The sequence below is a fragment of the Hydra vulgaris genome, chromosome 06, assembly GCF_038396675.1.
Source record: "Hydra vulgaris chromosome 06, alternate assembly HydraT2T_AEP".
In the NCBI taxonomy this organism is placed as follows: domain Eukaryota; kingdom Metazoa; phylum Cnidaria; class Hydrozoa; order Anthoathecata; family Hydridae; genus Hydra; species Hydra vulgaris.
Window position 1 is genome coordinate 16,457,516 of NC_088925.1, and position 18,734 is coordinate 16,476,249.

General features: G+C 26.4%; 1 protein-coding gene across 1 annotated transcript in view; it reads left to right on the forward strand.

Moving 5' to 3' along the window:
* The window catches only part of LOC100205122 (WD repeat-containing protein WRAP73), a 67,571-nt gene that overhangs the window by 17,501 nt on the left and 31,336 nt on the right, over positions 1-18,734 (forward strand). Inside the window, exon 4 of the mRNA XM_065799366.1 lies at positions 14,641-14,757. Within this exon, the coding sequence (XP_065655438.1) occupies positions 14,641-14,757 (117 nt within the window). The remainder of the gene's footprint in view (positions 1-14,640; positions 14,758-18,734) is intronic.

Here is an 18,734-nt window from a genome sequence, read left to right on the forward strand (position 1 = left end):
CAAAAAACATTTTTTCCCAATATATTCATTCACAAGAAACAATTAGGCAAACTTCAAGGCGACATATAGACTTTTTGAAGATATTTTAAAATATAATTCAGCCAAACATAAAAACCTAAGGTGACTTTTAAAACTAATTAAAAAATAATTATGTAAAATAAATAACAAGGAGCAGTCTAACAAACCTTAAGGCTACCTATAGACTTTTTGAGAATATTTTAAAAATATAATTCAGCCATACAAAAAAACCTTAAGGTAACTTTTAAAACTAAGTAAAAAAAAACTATTCACAATATATAACAAGGAACAATTAAGCAAACCTTAAGGTGACATATAGACTTATTTAAGAAATTACCTACATAAAAACCTATAGGTGACTTTTAAATCGCGCAAAAAAATTTTTTTGCAATATACAACAAGAAACAATTAAGCAAACTTTAAGGCGACAAAAGACTTTTTTATGATATTTAAAAATATAATTCAGCCAAATATAAAAACCTTAAGGTGACTTTTATAACTAACTAAAAAATAATTATTTAAAATAAATAACAAGAAGCAATCTAACAAACCTTTAGGCAACATATAGACTTTTTGGGAATATTTTTAAAATATAATTCAGCCATGCAAAAAAACCTTAAGGTTTTTATTGATTAGGTTTACATGGTATTACTACACAAAGCAGTTTATAATAGTTTATGCAAGTTACTCACTATAAAGTTATTTTACATTCCTGATAAAAATTTCCATTCCATTTAAAGGATTTAATGGTTTAGCATTAATTTTTGGAGAAATTCAGCTTAAGGTAAATGTTAACTAGATTTTTATATAGCTACTTTTATTGTAAAATTCAGTAAAAACAAGAGGACCTTGAGGTGACTTTAAAAACAATATCAAGAAAGAATAAATCAAACCTTAAGTCGTCATCTAGATTTATATACAGATGTTTTATTTTATATCTAAACAATCTTAATGTGAAATTTAAAACAATATTTAACAAGGAACAAGAAACTAAACATTGAGTTTTTTGAATTTTTTAAAGTTACTTTTATAACATATTTCATCCAAATAGAAAAGTTTTAAGACAGCTGAAATTAAAGACTGAAGTCGAAAAAATAATAAATAACAATAAATGGATAAATAAATCATAAGGCTTCGTCTTGATTTTCTTTTGACATTCTTATTTGAGTTAATTTTAAAAAATCCACTATATAACTATTAAAACAAGAATTTTTCAAAAATTTTATTATGAAATAGGAGTCAGAATCTTACTCTGAAGAGTCAGTACTTTTTTTTTACGTCTTTACACCCCTGCCTATAACACATTATAGTAATTATATGCACATATAATGTTTTTTTTATTTTTTTATTTAATTAATTATCTGTCACGCAGTCAACTAATATTTTATGAAATAATCTAAATAGCTTAATAATAAAAAAGTTATATTCAAATTATAAAAAATTTATATTTACAAGTGGACATTTTTGAACCTTAACAAGATGTTGATGTGCTTTACATGAAATATCAGACACAAAATATTACTGTATAATTTTCGTATACTTTAAATCAATTTCAGTATAAATGGTAATTATGAATATTAAAACTAAAAATTCATATTAGGCATGTATACTAACAAAAGATCTTATATTTCCTTTGGTTTGCCATGCAATAGCGCATTTAGATACAATTCTCGCTGTGATTTGATTATCGTCAAAGTGCAAATTTTACTGCTTTTTGAACATGTATATTTTTTAAAAACAAACCTCTGACTCAGTTTCTTAACTAAAAATAACTGTTTTAGGGTATTATAGAAGCTTAAGTTTTAAGTTATAAATAGAAACAAAAATAACTAAAATACATACCCGTTTAGACATTAAAAAACTACCTGAAAGGAGAGTGTAGCCGAAAGCAGCATTTGTTTGCATATAAAACTTTTCATGATATACAACCCCGAATTTACATTGCTCATAACTTGAGAAAAAAACATTATTTTTAAGAGAAAATTCAAATGGCAACTCTTTTAACATTAACATTTAACATGATAAATTGTAATCTTTATAAATCTATATAATGAATGTAGAATCTGGTTAAGAAAGGTTAAGGTGACCAAAAAATGTCACCTTAACAAAAAAGTTGCCGTAAGTGTGGTATTTTTACCGCAAATAATCACCTTTAGGTTGATCTAGGAATATATATATATTTATTTATATATATATATGTGTGAGATTATATATAAATATATATATATATAAATATATATATATATATATATATATATATATATATATATATATATATATATATATATATATTCATAAATGATAAGTGTTTTTCTGTGTTAGGTTCGGCATCTAACAAATTTGATCTAAAACTTAAAGAAAGTATGTTTATAGAATGGTTAAAACCTGGTATGAATAAACAGGTTAACCATGTACAAATGACACTTTCTGTTTAATTGCTATTTTTTATACATATTGTGTATCTTTTTAACCTATTCTTTTGTTATTTCCTATTTCTTTTGTATGACATGATAAACTTTTTAACTGATTTTTTTGTATTTTTGTAATTATATTATTATTAGTTTGTACAAGAATAATTATATTTTGTATTGTTGTTTTTTTAACACCCTTATAGGTATTTTAACAAATCTTTAATATTTAATTTTAACTGAAGATGACTAGTTTTAGTCGAAACATGTATAAACAATACATGTATTAAAAATACATGTATTAAAAAAATGGTTTTAAAAATTTTTGAAATCCACAGTGTCCGCTACTAAAAGTAAACAAAACAATTTTAATATTCAATATAAATAATATATTATTTAATATTAATTTTAAAATGATTCATATAACCTGAATATTACTACTCTCTGATAAATAGTACAGTCAAATAGTACAGCATTAGTGAATCAAGACTTTTTGGGGCCCAGGGCTTTTTTATAGCAGGAAGCCTCTTTCTATGATTAATCATTAAATTTATTTTCCAAGTTTCCTTTAAAAATATAATAAAAGTAAATATAATAAATACATTTTCTATGAACCGATGCCTCCAAAACCGTCGGGCCCAGGGCTATATTGCACTGGCAATGTAATTCTAAAAGAAAACATGCAAATATTTTTGAAACTTTAAAAAGTTTTTAAAAAAATATAACTACTGAGCACAATCGACAGATTTTTAGATAAATAACAGATTAAGATAATGCTATTTTCAAAATGTTATTAAAAGAAAATTTTTACTTACCATTGCTAATCATACCATTAAATTTTGGATGTTGAAATAAAACAACACATTTAGTAGGAGAGAATTAGCATAAAATAGGGTCGAACCCGGACAAAAATGGTATAAAGCCAAAACTTTGCAGAGAGAAAGTAGACAGTCTTTGGATGAGCGTAAAAAAAAAGCCCAGTTGATTGCGCTTCATGAAGATTCCAATTTGGGTAAAAAAAAGGATCAATTTTAACAGCACCAAAATATCATAAACTATATATCATTGGATAGAAAATTTTATGCTGATCATTATTTATATAAGAGCTATGGCTTGAAAACAATTATTTTTTAAGTTATTTAAGTTTGAAAAGTGTAAAAGCCTTTTAAATATTATATTTTTTTGTTTTCAAAGCAAACTTTAAATGGGAAAAAAATGTGAAAAGAAGTATATTCTTTTAAAATAAATTTGAGACTTCAATGTAAATTTCTTTAAAATGTCAATATCAAATATTTTACTTTTTTCTAAACAAATCATCAAATAAATTTCTTTCGTTTTCAATTTCATCAGTTGTATTTTTTTCAATTTTAAAATCCTTAAAATGTAAAACAATCGTATCACAAAAACAACTAATATATTTTAAGATGATTATGTGCATATAAAATAATGAAAAAAGAAAATTTACTGTTTTATTACTGCCTGCAACAGCCACCGCATGCAGACATTTTAATCCGTTTTTCCTGCAAGAACACATATTAGTTTTGCACATATTTCTTGAAAAAGTTTTACAATCACAGCGAATCACTTTTAACATATTGGGTGGTACCACATCTTTGTCTGTTGGTATTGGAAGAAGACAACCATTATCTAATTTCCATTCCCATTCTTTTGGATCCAAGTTGAAAGATTCATCTAGAATTTTTCAATCAATAACCTGGAGATGAACCCTAAGACCATGAAAATAAGCAGCACGATCTGTGTAACTTTTCTGTCTTAATAATTCCTTCACAAATCATTTGTTTATATTTCAAATATTTAAGAAATAATACTAATTATAAATTATTTTCTCAATCTAAATCTAAATTTTCTCAATCTAAATGAATGACAAACAATTAAAATTAAATGTTCAGATACCAACTGCATTTTCCTTAACAAAGGTTCTGTATTTCCAACAAAAAGTTTAATGAAAGCCTTTACAGCAGTTTCTCCAACTTCTTTTTTGGTTGCCCAATAATCCGAAATAATTTCAGATACTGATTGTATGCTTTTCGATTTTTGCAGTAATTTTAAAAAACTAGGTTTTCCTTTTCCCAGTATTGAAGATGTCAAGTCACATCCTGACCATGCATGAACAAATAACAGATGTTCTCTAAAATCCATTACTCGAGATTGAGCATCTTTTATACTCCAGAGTTTTTCTTGTTCTCATCATAAAAAAACCTTGTTTAATTCATCTTTCCAATGATACATTACCATCTCTGCTATATCCGTATCATTGGCAACAACAATGCATGGTGAAATTTCTTTTGCAACTTCCAACCATTTAGAGACATTTTCGTGTCAGCATCCCCTTTGTAAATATATACTTCTTGGCCATCTTGTTTAAGATAATCTGACAAAAGTAAAATCAGTTGTGCTTTGTTATGTGAATTCAATAATAAACATTCTTGTGAGTTCGGAACCTGATTATTTTCTCTTATGATAAGATTTTTGGCAAGAACCTTTGTATTTTGTTCTTCTGACTTATTCATTAGATTTAATTGAAGACCCTTTATCATAACCATCAAATTTAATATAAGTGGTAGCATAATTTTTTCTTATATAGCTGACGTAGGTTTCAACAATTTCTATAAATCTTATACCTTTATTTCAAAGAACTCTGTGGAGTGAGGAACCTCCATTAAGGACATATTTGCATAAGCTAACGTTTGTACTTGATTTAATTTTGTTGTCAGGAAGAATCATTTTGCGCAAAGAGTATTTGTTTGTTTTCGGCATTAGGTTATTTTTAAATAATGATTGTGGGAGATGAGTGATTAAAAAGGAGTGTTGAATCGACACAACAGTTAATTTGTCTAGTTTTACAATATTGGTCAAAACATCCACACACAAAAAAACGTATTCTTTTTTTTAAACTTTGCTTCATTGAACTTAAGACTGTTCAGACAAGTTTGTAGACGAACACTTATGCTCTCAGCCTCGTCACAGTTGACAAGATCTTCAGCATTTACTGACACAACACCCATAGATAATGAATATAGATTTTTATTATCAATGTTGAATGAATTTCTTACAACAAACCAGTCATAAAACACAATGTTCGTAATCATATACTAGTCTTTAAATACCCATTTCTTAATCCATAACTCTGATGTCTAATACAGATAATTTATGCATTGCTTCATCAACACTTGCAGAATAACAGATGCTCATTGTCCATAGGTTGCTTTTCAAGCCAGCCCAATACCTTGCAGGACGATGCACTGTGTGATGACCATCTAAATATTGTTGGTGTAACCATGGACTTGTTTCTGAAAGATATTGCACTTCTTACAATTATAACCTAGAGCACTTGGCATAGTTTGAATGTCCTGATGTGGCAAATAAGTTAAGCATTTTTGAGATTGCTTGAAGATGCAAATACCAGCTACAAGTTCTCTCTGCAACTAAAAATTCCTTTATGATACCAATATAGTATATATACAAGATCCAAAGTTTTGCAGTGTGTGATTCATATGACTTCTTTTCCATATAGGTTAACATGGTACATTTAATATTTTTGAAAGTATCTGTATTACCAAGTCTGATTAACTCTGCCTTGTTCATACCATTTTGCATTGCTATTTTATAAGTGCATTCAAGTCCGGATATATCTAGTTTTGATTCGTCAACTAAAATATCTATAATATGACTCATCAATGCACTCTGGACCAACATGTGACCTCTTAGGGCTCTTTCAACAGCTTTTCCTTTAAGAATATGTTTTACCGTATCTTCAGAGTAAATTTGCTCTAAAATCTCTCAGGCCAGTTCCTGCCATTAGTTTTCCAATGCTTTTGAGAAAGCTCATCATTGTGTGAAATCCTCTGAGTCAACATACTATATTGAGGTTCTGATCTTTTATAACACCAAGTGCTTTCTGCCACAAAGGCTGATCAAACGTAACGCAGGCAGTAACTGTTTTATATTTATTAGCTTCATCAATAATGAACAACAGTGTAGAATATATGCATGTTTCATCTGAGGAATTTAAGTCAATAATAGGTAAAAGTTTGATGATGGTGTTTCATAAGTTGTTTATTGTATTTTCCATATACTTTGACATAACTTCTTTGTCAAAACCTTGCACAATACACAAACAGCACTCATTTTTTTCTTTTAAAAATGTAATTTTACTACGTATCGCAAATATCGCTTAACTTTTACATTTCAATATGATGCAAAAAAATTTTTCTCGCAGGTGACACATTATAAATAACTGAACCATTAAAAAATATAGCTCTTAGACGGTGCTTAAAACTTCTAAATTTTGGCACCAAACATCAACTGCATAGTTTGTATAAAATAAGACTGATTAACAAAAAATATATATAAATGACAGTTACTGTTAAGCATCAAACTTTAGACAACATCAACCAGTTGTATTTTTTGTGGGAAAAGTGTTGCTTATATTATAATCAACATCATGCAAAATCTATTTAAAAAAGTGTATGTTTACAAATACAAACATCACAACAGCAATATTACAAAGCTATGCTAGCAGTTTGTACTTAACTAAGACAAGCATATGTTTTTATAATAATACTATAAAAACATATTCTTGTTATAATAATTTTCAAACTGCTATCATAGCTTTTTGGTATTGCTGTTGTGATGTATATATATCTTTTTATACAGATATATATATATTTTTTCAATTTTATTAATATGTAAAAAATATATATCTAAACAAAAAAAATATATATGTTTACATGTATAAACATAATAGCAGCAATATTACAAAACTATGCTAGCAATTTGAAATTCACTGAGCCAAGCATATGTTTTTATAATGTAACAAAAATAGGAAGAAAAAAATTACTTTTAGCAAATTCTTAAAACTGTAGATAAAGCAACAAATTATTTTTACTGAAGATAATTTTTGCTTTATTGCATAATAGCATAAAGTAAATAATGTATTAGAAACGGTTAATAGCATTCTGAATGAGTACAAGTTTATCCAATTTCGAGATTTTGAGTTATAATTCTGAACAGAAATTTTCTTTACATGAATCCAGGTTTTCTTTATACAGAAAACATAAAGAATTTACTTCATAAGACAACTTCCTTCAAATTTCATTTAATAAAACTACATGGTTTTTCTCTAAAGCCATTCGTACATTATAACAATTGTCAGACATTATAAATAAGGTACTTAAGAACTTTACAATGCAAAATCTTTATGCAGTTTATCGGCTTGTTTATAAATTTTTTTCTTGTTGTACAGTTAATTTCCAGACCTTTTATACATAGATCCAGATCAGATTAGGCAGATTGACCACTTAGTTCCATACTACTTTAGACATAATTTAACTTTCGTCTGTTAAAGTGATTTAAATCCACACCTCGTACCAAGATCAGATTAGGCAAAATTTATTTTGCCTAATGCATGAAAAAGCAATATAAAGAGCTTGTGTTAATGTAAAACAACTTTGTGACGCTGTTTCGTGCTGTTTATACAGTTTATAACCTTAATAACATAAAACCTGTTTAAAATAAAATGAAGCAAATAAATAAGATTGCTCTAATTAAAACATTATCGCCATAATACTTCATATTTGCGCAAAAACATGCCTATAGACCAGACAAGTCTATAATTGATAGACAGAATGAGTAAGATCAAAGCAAAAAAACATTAGATTTATAATTTATTGTTTCTTGATCTAGCGTACAATTAAAAATGTAAGTTTAATTAAGTTTTTCATTCAAATGGTTTTTAAACTGATGTTTTCATTCAATTTTTTATTCAAATTGTTTTCCAATTAAAAGTGAAACAAAAAAATTTGGTTTAATAAATTGAATTATATTAAGGTCCATTAATTATGTCAACAATTTTTTGGCAATTTTTACCTCCCCTCTCCCCCTTGTCAACAACTTGTCAAACTTTCAGCGCCCCCCCCCTCCCCCATAAAATTATGTCAACAATTATTTTACTTCCCATCCTTAAGTAAAATTTAAAAAATATGAAAGAAAACAACATTTTTAAATAGTAATAATAGTAGTAGTTTACAACTCAAGAAAAAGTGATTAAAAGTAAAATGTTTAGAAAAAAAAATCTAATTCAACATATGAACATTTTTTAAATATATATAACCATTTATAATTAAAAACATAAGCATTTTAGGTAATTTGGAATAATGTTAGTAACCAACGTACCCGTCAATAGACCTAGTCCTAGTCCTAGATAATGTTAAATATTCATCATAATATTTAACATTAATTGGCAATCTTTTAAGGCAGAAGAGCCAAAGTTTATAATTCATAAAAATTTTCCAGTTTTTAAAGAGCTACTTGTTTTCAATATTATAATATTATTTGTGCATGCAGCTAGAGAGCCGCATTATGATATTGAAATATTAACTTGAAATGTTTATACCAAGGGTCAGACCCTTGGTTAAACATTTAAATAATATAATGTAGATTATGTACTTACATAAATCTTTATTTGTTTTTAAAGCAGGCCAACAAACTCAAACTTTGAAAAAATAATAGTGTAACGAGTAAACATCTTGCGTGTACTCATTTAGCATTGTATGTGTCAGAGCTAAAGTTAAAACAAGACTTCAAACGCTGCCTAATTTTCCTTTTTTTAAGTCTAGTTTAATTAATTTTAGTGGTCAATAATTTAAAATATTTACAAAATTAGTAATAAATTTATAGACTTTTGAAAAATCATAAATGTTTGCTATGTTTAAATTACCAACGAAGATGTGCTGCATCAGGCATCTCTATACTAAAAGTCTTATGATACTTGTGCATATCTGCGACACAAGTACCATACTTTAAGAACATAATATAATGCTGGAAACATATGTGGAGAGAGTTTATTTCCAGTTATTGTTTAAAAATTTTCTTTTAACCGATTTAAATGTTCATCGAGTCGATATTTGAACATGTTGAAGGAGTCGCATTCAGGTATAAACTTGAATTAAGAATTAAAGAATTAAATCACTTTTTATTCTTTATTCTTTGAGTGTTGTAAAACCAAACATCACACTTTGCTGCTCGGCGGAATTCTCAGAAATGGTTTTTGTAGCATGGTTTTGAACTTTTTCTAGCGCTTCTATGTCTATGCTTGTTGATACGGTGACTATGCTTGGATTGACTTTTTTTCCTCGGCCAGTATGCGTGACTAGTAACTAAGTACTCAGTGTAGTTAAGGCAATTTACAATTTATTCTAATTCTTTTATTTGAAATTAGCATAATTTTATCAGCAGATTATGTCCAAGCAAGAGCTTTAGATGGTATAATTTTTTTTGCTTCAGGTTTTTTTAATATTTGATTTTTTTAAAAAAAGAAACTGGTCTGGGTTTTTTAGCTACAAACATTTATATTTTGTGATACTGCAAAATTTATAATTTTAATTTTTTCGTCTTTTTATAATTCACAAACATGATCATTTAACGGAAATGTGTGGTAGTCAACAAACTATCATACAGGCACTATGATATTTTAAAATTGCCTTAACTACACCAAGTAAGTATGCATGACTTGTAACGAAGTAACTAAGTTTATTTTTGAAAAGAAGTTAAACAATTTATTTATTTTAATTTAAATTTTTTATAATTTAACTTTTATTTTAACCTTTGCAATCGCTGGTTTAATGTTTGCAATAGAATGTTTCTACTTTTAAAACTATTTTCAAGAAGCAAAATATATTTAACTATTTAAAACTTTAAAGAAATTTATAATTTACGAAAAAAAAAACTTTCTTCCTCATTCTCCCTTGTTTCTTCAAATTCTTTTAAAATTTTTCAATTTTTTTTCAATTTTAAATTTCAATTGCAAAATTATTTGAAAAGAGAATTTTAAAAGACAAAATTTCTTCTGTTCAAATAGATTTCTTTTTAAATAAAATTATTTATAGAAAATGTTTAATCTTGATATTGCGTTAAATAAAATAAAAATATAAAATAATGATGTCGCATTTTTCATATTCTTTTGGACAATTTTTGTTTAAATAATTTTCAGTTAGAAGCTTATATTATGTGTTAACAACATATAATATAAGCTAATAGAAACATTTGTATGGCTGACTTTTGCAAATCTTTGAGTATATTAAGTAAATTAATATAATTGATAAGTAAATATTTGAGTAACTTAACTGGTTGTTTTGGTTTAGTTTATAAGTAAATTTACTGTGATTTACTTTATCCATTTAGTAATCAAATTAAATATAACTTTAAAAGGTTCAAGGTTGTTAAAGCAAAAAATGTTGAAGCAAAAAAGTTGCTGGTTTCTATTAGCATTGATTAAGTAATAGAAAAAAAATTTAATAAAAATGAATAAATATATATTTTAATTTACTTAAAGTAGAAAAATTAATAACATAAAATTGTTGATAATTTAATAATTTAAATTATTATTAATAAGTTAATTTGGTGCAATGTTTTAAAAGATAAAAACCAGGCTGTTTTGTTAAAAAAGAAATAGAATGGAAGAAAAAATTTTCTTTAACATCTTTTCCCTTTTCAACTTTTCGCTTTAAAACCTTTTTTAAAACATAATTGACTTCTGTGCAAAGATTTAAAATAATTTAAATTCAAAAGTTGAATGGAAATCTCTGCGCAAAAGAGTAAATGATCATGCTTCAAAAGATAAATTTAGTTTAATGACAAAAATATCACTTTTAAGAATTGCCACAAAAAAATGCTAAACTAGAAAAAAAGTAAATAAACAAAAAAAAAATTGCAAAATTATTTTTTTAAGAAAAAACTAATTGCGAAGGTGTGAAAAGCAATCGCGATAAGCTTAATTTGGGCCCTGTGTGTGTACATATCATGACGATACTTACTTCAGGCCTTCAGGGGAGGACAAAGTTTCGGAAAACATAAAAAATGGCTAAAAAAGTTTGCAAACTAATCCATTATTTTTAGTTAGTTTACTAAATTTTAAAAGTACTGTATTAATGCAAAAAATGTTTATTGCAATGTTTATTAAATATCATCAAATTTAAATAAAACATTTTGAGAAAAAGAATAAAATACAATATTTTTCAGAATAATGACTTGTAATTATTTAATAATCTAAATAAAAAAAAAATTTAAACTAACTTTAAAATAATGCAAAGGAAAAAGAGGAAAAACATCAAAATATACATTAAGTAAAAAGAAAAAATATCAAAATATACATCAATAATGTTATAAAAAATGTACATAATAATTTTTAAATGTTATACAGGTAACTTTAAAATCTTCAATGCAGATTCCTTATTGGACTTGGGTGAAAAAAGCAAACAATAATTTTTAAGAAATATGTTAAAAGAAAGATAATATTGTACCATATTTCTTTATATATTAATGAAATAGATGATCTGATAACTGATGAGTTATAAATATCAGATATCATCATCAATTTCAAATATAATAAATTTAAAAAATACCCACTGCACACAGCAATCGAGAGGTATATTAAATCCACCGCGGTCCATAGTTTTTTGTATAGTCTCCATATAACTGAAAATAAAATACAGTATCTTTAAACAAATAATTTTCACTAACATCATCTTTTCTTGTAGCATAACCTGCAATATAAAACAAAGCCATTTTTGTACTCTGTGACAAAGATGATTCTAGCTCAGGTAATTGATTAATGATGTCATGAGATTCTTCACTTATAAAATAGCCACATTTTTGACAAGAATGCTCGATATCAATAGCGAAATCTGTAACATCAACTTTTATTTGTAATTTCTGCATTTGTTCTGTAATCCAGTTATTCTTAATATTTTTTAGTTGATGAACATAATCGAAAAGGAGAAAAATTCCACATTTTGTTAACCACGGTTTTCCTTCAACTCTCTCAAATAGTTTAAAAAAACTTAATTTGTTCGATTGTCATTACAAATAACTGAAATTACTTTTGGGTTAAATGTTTAAAAGATGGTCCACCTTTTAAACATTTAACCCAAAACACTAAACATTTAATACCCAAAACACTATTTGCTAACAACTATGGATTATTTTCCCCTTTTCCAAAAAGATAACCACCATGATAAAGAAGAAGAGACATTACATAAACTTCATCCACCAAAGGTATACAATTTCTATAAATTTCCTCTAAATTTGAAAAAATGGTACTAATAAAGTCAATATCTGAAATTTTCTTTGTCATTAATGTAATTTTTGTTAATGTTTTTACACTTGGCAGTTTAAAATCTGTTCGTACCTTATTGTATAAGCTTCGAGACGTTGAAAATTAACAATACAATCTGGTTATAGTTTCTACATTATAAATTTTTTTACCTACTTCTGATGCATTCATAGATGTAATAAGATCTTGTAATACCAACTTTTGATGATCAATTTCAGTGTTGTTCAGGAAGCGAATTATTTCTTCAACTCTTGACCAGCAATCAAGATATGTAATATGGTTTTTTGATAGTGAAGAAATAATCAACCAACACCACCATGATAACTTTCAAATTTAAAATTGCTTATATGAACAGCAAAGTTATTTTGCGATAGCTCATCACACTTTTCAATTCTGATGGAAGACAACGCTTTATTAGTGAACTTAGATTTTAAAGGTTTAGTTGGTACCACACTAGATGGAATGTTTAGAAAAGTTGATGGAGGCTAAACTGGTCTAAATTTCCCATTGACAATAGCTTTTAAAAAATTTTCTGAAAAATGTCTTTCACAGACAACAGTATCTGGTTTATTTGGAAAATTACTTCTTGGAATTGAATTTATCCAACGATTTCTTTCTTCTTCATTGGAGGGAAGCCTAAAAACTCGTACTTTATTTTTAGCGTCATAGTTTCCTCTACATCCAGAAACACAGCACTTTTTAACCATTTATTGTAACAATCAACTACTCACAAATTGAACTTTTAGAAAACTAAAATATATATTTCCTTAAGATTGTCCGCCCCCAGTCCAGAATAAGGATTCGCAATGGAAAGGCCTGTAGTAAGTATCACCATGATACAAATATATATATATATATATATATATATATATATTACAGGCCTTTTATTAAATTTTATTGCGTAAGGAAAAGCGTAACGCGAATAAATGTAACTTAACTCAATATATTTACTATTCTATGTTAACTATTCAAAGATATTTACATCGGTAAAAGTTTAACTACGTCAGTTGCGTATTTTAAAGTACCTCATTGTAATTAAATTTAAAAGCACGTTAAAAATTGTTGTAAGTCTTTATCTTTATGAAATATCTTTAAATTGAACAATATTGTTACAAAATAAATTTTACATATTTTTTAAATGTTGTTTTAAAAAAAAAAAAATTCTTTATTTTAAAATCTTATACTTTATCTACAATTTTTTATACTTTTTTTTTTTAAAACATTTATTTTTTGGTTTATATATATATATATATATATATATATATATATATATATATATATATATATATATATATATATATAAATATATATATAAATATATATATATATAATTTAGATATTTAAAAAACTTCCAAATTCAATCAATATTATTAATATACTTTAATTTCAAAGAAAGTAAAAAATCAAGTACCTTTTTTGTTTGTCACCCCCTAGGTAGTTAGATTTGCCTTATAGTAAAATTTGGTATGCATTGGGTATGCTTTATGCAGTCAATGCATAAAGTAATAACTATCAAAGACATCAAAAAATATCTGAGAATTTTGTCTTAAGCGTCCTAGAAGTATTTGACGCATTTGATCTTCAAAGAATTATTTCTAAAGTATTCTAGAAGTATATGGCACATCAAGATAACCTATTATCAAAGAACTATGTCTGAAGTGTGAACTATGTCTTAGACTTTAATATAAGTACAAATTTGTACAACTTGTACAAATCATCTAGTTATTATGATATATAAATACTTATATATATATATATATATATATATATATATATATATATATATATATATATATATATATATATATATATATATATGTATATATATATATACATACATACATATATATATATATATATTTATATATATGTATATACATATATATATATATATATATATATATATATATATATATATATATATATATATTATATATATATATTATTTATATATATATATATATGTATATATATATATATATATAATTTATTCATTAAGTTTATTTTGTGTAAAATAACAGGATTTAAGGATGTGAATTACATTGTTTTTGGTTTATTTCAAAACAATTATGTTTTAAAAAGGTTTGGTCATTAGAAGACCCTAAATGGATTTGTAAGATTGACCATGGCTCAATTGGACTTGTAGCAGCTCAATGGGCACCTGATGCTCGACATATACTTGCAACTTCAGACTTCAAGGTACTTTAACTTAACCTAAAATATATGTATTTAATATACAGGGTTATTATTATTATTATAAAGCGGTTTATTAATAATTAAATATCAGTTTATTAATAATTATATATCAGTTTATTAACAGTTATATATCAGTTTATTAATAGTTATATAGCAATTTATTAATAATTATATAGCGTTTGTATATAGTTAAATTTTTTAAAAATAAATGATATATTCATCCATTAATACCACGTTATTCCATCAGAAAATCATTATTATTTTAAATATATTTTTGGCTATTTTAACTCCATGGAAAATAATTTTAGTGAAAGTAAACCTGTCAGAAATATAAAAAGGAAAAAAAGAGTATTAATTTCATCTACATTAATTAAACAAATAAAAATAAGAATGGATATAGGGGAAAGTATAGTTCAAATTGCCAATTCTACTGATTTGAGAGTATCCACCGTTAGAAAATAGCAGGCAATAATATCATCTAAAAATAATCTTAGTGATTGTTTTAACCTACTACAGAAAAGCGGCCCCAAGCAAAGCTCCTATTCTCGGGCTATGATGTTGTTATCTGAATGTATTCAAGACGACAATTCACTTTCACAGGGTGGAATGGCCAGAAAGCTTCAAGAAAATGGAATAACCATATCCCAACCATCTATATCTTATTACCTTAAGAAGCTTGAAATTACAAGAAAAAGATTAAGAAAGGTCTCTGATGTCACCTGTTCGCCATGAATAATTAGTGAGAAAAAAAGTTATTCTATTTGATATAGAAATATTTACTATTCTCAAATGTTATTCTTGGATGAAGCCAGGTTCAATTTACATTCAAGACCAAATTTCAGATATTCACCAAAAAACACTCCTGCATTTACAACTGTTCCTGCAAACAAAAGTCGCAATATCAGTCTACTTGCATTAATATCAGTCAGACCCATTTAAAACATTTAATTATTGAAGGAAATTTCAACACTGAAATTTTCTTAGAATTTCTCAAGCAATGCTATGAAGCAAGATTGTTTGAAAATAAAATTCTTATCATCGACAACGTAAGATTTCATCAGTCAGGACTGATAATTCAATTTTTTAGGGATAAGAATATTAAATACGGATATCTGCCCCCACATTCTCCCCATTTAAATCCTATAAAAGAAGTATTTTTATGTTTAAAGAACAGGTATTACAAACTATGTTCATATCCAGAAACTAAAGAATATATTCAACACATTAATACCGTAATTTCAGATATGAATGAGAATGTTGATTTTATGGCGTTTTTATCAACATATGAAGCATCATCTTGATCTTGCTTTTATAGGACAAGAATTTAAATAAAAACTTAACATTTAACAACACTTTTTATATTTATTTTGCTGAATGTATTTTTTATTTTAACTAAGAAAGGTATATTACAAATTTTATATAATTGTAAACAACCCGCTATATAATTATTAATAAACTGATATATGATTTTTAATTAACTGCTATATAATTACTAATAAACTGATATATAATTATTAATAAACTGATATATAATTATTAATAAACTGATATATAATTATTATTAAATAGCTATATAATTATTAATAACGCTGTAAATAGATAATGTATATTATTTTTAAAGATATGTTTATATAGAAATGCATATGATAAATAGTATTTATTTATGTCTCCCTGGAATAATGACAGAATTAATGTAAGCTATAATTAAGTCATTTTTCTAGGGAGACATTATTAAAAATGTCTTTAAAATGTTTATTTACCTTTCTCTAAAAACTGCAAAAGGATTACAAAGGTTGTTTTTCAAGTCAACATAAATTTTGAATAAAAGTTTTAATATTAGTTAATATTTATTTGATATTCACTTATTTCTTGATAGGTTTAAAAATATTAGGAATAACAGACCCTGGTTCTCTAATTTCAGATATTTGAGTTATTTCTCTTAAAAAGCAAAAGTTGCAATAATGTTTGACATTTTATAATTATGAGAATGATATATATAAGAAGACATTGTTTTATCCAGATGTTACTCACTGTTTTGAAAAAAAATTTCCTCATACATCTGGAAAGGTATCGCTGCACTGGTACATGAATTCCTTGAACATTCTTGGGTCTTTTCTTTTTTAATGCTAAAATCATATCAATATTTAAGTACTGGTATTGAGGCGCAAATTTGGGTGCCCAAACAAGTATACCTGTGTCGAAATCAGTGTGGATATGGAAAACATTCTGTGTGGATATGGAAAAACTTCTACTGTATCTGTCCCTTCATGCTCTAAAAACTCTTTCCCATCTTTATGTTTTCCTGACTCATAAATCCTTCAATTTTTTAAGTCAACGGTTTCCTTGCTCTTTACAGGGTTCATGGCACTCCAGGGAAAACCTAGATAACTAGGGAAAAGTTTTTAAAGTTTAAAAAATCAGGGAATACCTGGAAAAGTCTGGGAACTTTTTTTGAAATTCTTTAAAATTAGGGTAAATTCAGGGAATAATTTTTCAGTTTTATATTTAACTTGAAGTTATTTTGCAAAGTTTGAGTCTTTATTATTATTGAAAGTTGCTCACTACAGTAGTTTTATAACTTTTATAGTATATAGTAACCATATGTTTATATAAATATTTAATTAATATAATATTCATTTCATTTAATGAGATCATATGGGTACTGAAATCTACAATGAGTTGTTACTCTAATAATACATCTACAAATTTAATCAACACTTTTAAAAAGATGTTTCCCGACAGCAAGACAGCAGAAGATTTCACCATGAGCACCTCAAAAATATCATATATTGTTAACCATGGACTTGCACCATACTTCAATACACTCTTAAAAGAAGAAATTACGAAGTCTGTTTGATACATTGTATCTTTTGAGAGATACAATGTAACAATCAGACTTTGTAATTTCTTCTATGTAGTTCATGGTGTCTTTAAAACAGCTATCAAATCAACCACATGGAATATTAAAAAAACTTTTAAAGGGTGTTGGCAAATTCTTCATGATAGTCTGGCTAGGCATCAAGGTTATAAAACGGTCATGAATGCAAAAAAATACCCTCTTTTCTTTTGTGCAACAAAGTGAGTTGAAAGAAAATCTGTTGCAGATTGTGGGATTAAATCTGGCCTAATATATACAAGTTGGTCGAGTTTTGGTAAAAGTTACCATCTTCAAAGCAACCCAAATCCCAAAACCCAAATTTTTAATTGTCAAAAAAGCTGTTAAAGACACACTTGTTCTTTTAAAATTTGAAATTTTTAGATTTGATGCCAGTATATTAGAGCCATATTTATTGGCATACCAAACTGACAAGCCAACGATTCCTTTCATGTATAGTGGCAGAAAGATTGTTCCAGATCATACTGAGCTTGTTTGTGAAACTTGAAGTTATTGACATTTGGTCTATACCAGAAGTTGACTTTCATAAAAGTCTACTTAAGCAAAATCAAACTAGGGTTTGCAGCTGAAACAAGACTAGTTTCTTTACAAAAGAAAGATATAACAACAAATCCTGATATTCAAAGTTTCTATAAAGATTGCACTAACATTTATTTACGACTAATTGAAAAGTTCATGGAGAGAACTCCATTAGAGTTTGTACACAGTTCTCAGGTTCTTAACCCTAATGCATTGGTAGCAATTAGCAGTGGCCCTAGAAGACGCTGAGAAGAAGTACAAATCTTTATTGACTCACTTTGTTAACTTGAAGTATCTTTCACTAGTCTTTTCTGATAAAGCTATAAATTAATTTACATATTTCTTTAGAGAATTAAGGGTTTATCAAACTGTCTCTATCTCTATTGAACTTTTATGAGTTCAATAGAGATAGAGATAGTTTAGATGACTTCTATTTTAAAAAGTGCAACCTAAATAAATATAAAGAGTTGGCATCAACTGTCAAAATATTTTTGACACTAAGTCATGGATAAGCTTCAGTTGAGAGATGCTTTAGTATAAATGCCACAGTACTCAAACAAAGTTG